Consider the following 3,243-nt stretch of genomic DNA (forward strand, 5'->3'; position numbering starts at 1 on the left):
TCCTTTAGCTCTGCAATAACTTCAGAATCAGGAAAGCTTTTAAGATGATGTTTAACAGTTGCGTTCAACAGAAATGGATTACTTTTATTACCAAATGGAACTCTAGTAAATCTCATTATCCGAATGTTACCATTATAGTTCCAAAGAAATCTATGCACATCCCTGTCTTCTTTCCTTACATCAATCTGGAGGAAAGCTTTAGTGCTATCACCATTTAAGGCAACCTTCCACCTTCTGAACCTCATAAGTACCTCTACCAACTGTGGGTTAAGAGGGGGACCCACCTCAAGACAGTGATTTAATGAGACTCCATTACAGCTCACAGCAGATGCGTCAAAGACTGGTCTTACTTTACTTGTGGTGCTGACTTCCCTGACGACAGGATGATGAGGAAGGTAGAATGTGGGGTATGGGCTGTTCATCTCACCCTCAGGTACCTCTTCAATGATGCCTTCCCGTTCGTAACCCTCAAATACGGCATCATACTCCTCCTGAAGTTTAGGATTGGATTTGAATTTATGCATCAAACATAACAACCTTTTCCTTGCAAGCCTTTCATTATTTTGGAGGCTACACTTATGCTCTGATTTCTAGGGAAGAGCAACCTCATATCTATCATCCTTAAACTTAACTGTCTCTGAAAAGGATTTTAACACAGGATGGTTGCTAACATCAGGATATACTTCCTTGTTACAAATTCCCACTGACTCTAAATCCCAAAAACTTATGTAACTCATTCTCATTGAAATTGTTAATGCATAACATCTGAGACAACTTAACATTTCCCTTGGATGCCGAAGCACAATTCCCAGACAGGATCCAACCAAACACCGTCTCTTGAGCCACTAGTCCCTCAACCTGCAAATTCTTGTTGGGGATTACACATTTCCAATAGGCATCGAGTCCTATCAAAATGTCAACATTTACCTTCCTGTCCCGCTCATACTCATCTGCTAACTGCACAGACTTCAAGGGCAGTAGGGTTTCAGCTGGAACACAAGGACGTAATAATGGAGCACATATTGTGGGCACTTCAGCTGCAAGTAAACACACTACTTCATTATTAACATCCACTAACTTCAGGTCATAAATATTACTCTGGGTAGATCTAGAACTCATACTTCCTCCAAAGGCAGAATAGGACATCTGTTCAGAAGATACACATGTAGGCCTAACCTTCCTTACAAATTCACTCGACACATAGGATCGATCTGCCCCAGAGTCGAACAACAAGGTAGCTTCACTGTACTTGCCATGCCTTCTATACACTTTAACTTTTGCTGTCGGCAAGACACAACACCATTGTTTAAACTGTGAAGAATGAGAAACACTAACTAGATCACCAGGCATAACATTGGTATCTCCCGTTTCCTCTTCACTCTCCTTGGCCGGCTGACTAACAGCCCTGCCCTTAGGTGAAACATTATCCTTTGAGCAGAGAAGGACATTATGGTTGCCTTTACACTTAGAACACTTTGCCTTGCAACCTCTAGCTACGTGCCCCCTTTTTAAGCACTTAAAACACAGCTCAGCAGAACGAATATTTTCCAGTCGTTCTGCATGTGGAAGTTTGATAACTTTAAAGCACTTTTCACTGGAATGGGACTTATTACAAAATCCACACCCACCTGAATATGTCTCTGAGACTGTCTGAAGAGCAAATGCAGAACTAGGAGACTTCTTTCTTCTCTCAGACTCCCTCACACTGCGGCCGTCTGTCCCTGCAGCAGTAGTCACGTCCTTAAAGGAGTCTGAACGTTCACGGCGCTCAATCTCCTTCCTAAGAAAATCCAGCAGCCATGCGAGATCCCTTTCGTGGCCCGATCCTTCCCTCGACCACTCCAAACGGATGTCGCTCGGCAGACGAGACAAAATCACTGGGGTGGGGAAGAGGCCAAACTCACTGCCACTTACCCCCAGTGCCTCCAAACTCCTGATGTGGATCAGGAGGTCATCCTGCAGCTTCCTCAAGGCGGACACATAAGTCGTAGATCCTTGAGGCTTGAACGGCAGGCTCAAGCCAAGAAGAGCTTGAATGTGAGCGAAGATAATCCTCTCTGGCTTCCCATACCGCTCCTTCAACAGCTTACAGGCCACAGCATAATTAACTGCAGTAAGTGACAAGCCTTGGATGACAGACTTGGCCTCACCTTCCAATAAGGCCTGCAGATAGGTGAACTTGCTGATGGCTGGTAGAGTAGAGTCGTCTACCATGGCCACGAACAAATCCCAGAATGACTGCCACTGGGTTAGTTCACCACTAAACTTCGGCAAGTCGAGCCGTGGAAGGTTCACACTGGCACTAGTAGACACTGCGCTTGCACTTGCAGACTTATCTTCACTACTTCCCGACCCTTTATGGACGGCAGTCTTATCCAGTTTCGCCAACAGTTCGCCAGCCTGCACCCGAACAGCTCTAACACCACTGCGTAAACTATCTGCTTTGTCCAGGTCTGCTTCCAACAACTCAGGGTCACTTATTGTCACTTCATATTCCGCTTGAACTCGGTCCAAGGTGTCTAGACGCTTATCTAAATCCGCTATAGCGTCTTCCAGCTGCACCCTGGACGCAGTTGGCAGTTCAAGCAAAGTCAGCAAAGCCTCCTTGGAGGCTCTCGTACACCATGCACGAGCAGCCGCCCGTCCTCTTTCAAGTTGCTCCTTCTCCGCCATCACGAGTAATCACCACAGCTTGCTGCACGTATACACAAGTTCAGTTCGCTTGAGCACGCAAAGGCTGCTCCCGGGTCTGGGCACCACTTGTTCCTCCCACACAAGTCCCATAGGAGGAGAAACCGGTGAAAAATAACTTGCGAGGCGGAGCAACACATGGGGGGTATCAAACAGCTCGAGCCTCGTGGTGTACTGAGTTTATTTACCTCGCTGAGTAAACATGATCTCTTCCGGCCAGTAAACAACAATGGGATCTTATACATTCAATAAGGCATCTTACAGACTGACAATGGGATCTTATACATTCAATAAGGCATCTTACAGACTGACGTGTCCACAGTGGATTGAATGCGTCATTCCATTATTTTCGCAGTCAACTTTCATACGTCTGGCGCCAACAGGCTTCATAGCCAGGAACATACAAGACACCAGAAACAATTCTCATACTTTATAATTATCTAGTAAGACCACACCTTGAATATGCAGTCCAGTTTTCGTCCCCAAACTATATATAAAAGAGGCGAGGAAAAATTAGAGCAAGTACAAAGATGCGCGACAAAATTTATCCCA

At 45.5% G+C, this 3,243-nt stretch overlaps 1 protein-coding gene across 1 annotated transcript; it reads right to left on the reverse strand.

Annotated features, from left to right (window-relative positions):
• Positions 1–263: 263 nt before the first annotated feature.
• LOC139757974 (uncharacterized) lies at positions 264–2,260 on the reverse strand. Its single transcript, XM_071678911.1, has 2 exons — positions 1,629–2,260; positions 264–491 (listed from the first exon to the last, which is right to left on the reverse strand). The coding sequence occupies exons 1-2, from the start codon at positions 2,212–2,214 to the stop codon at positions 481–483; spliced, it is 597 nt and encodes a 198-aa protein (XP_071535012.1). The 5' UTR covers positions 2,215–2,260; the 3' UTR covers positions 264–480.
• Positions 2,261–3,243: the final 983 nt, after the last annotated feature.

This window comes from Panulirus ornatus, chromosome 29, assembly GCF_036320965.1.
Source record: "Panulirus ornatus isolate Po-2019 chromosome 29, ASM3632096v1, whole genome shotgun sequence".
Taxonomy (NCBI): domain Eukaryota; kingdom Metazoa; phylum Arthropoda; class Malacostraca; order Decapoda; family Palinuridae; genus Panulirus; species Panulirus ornatus.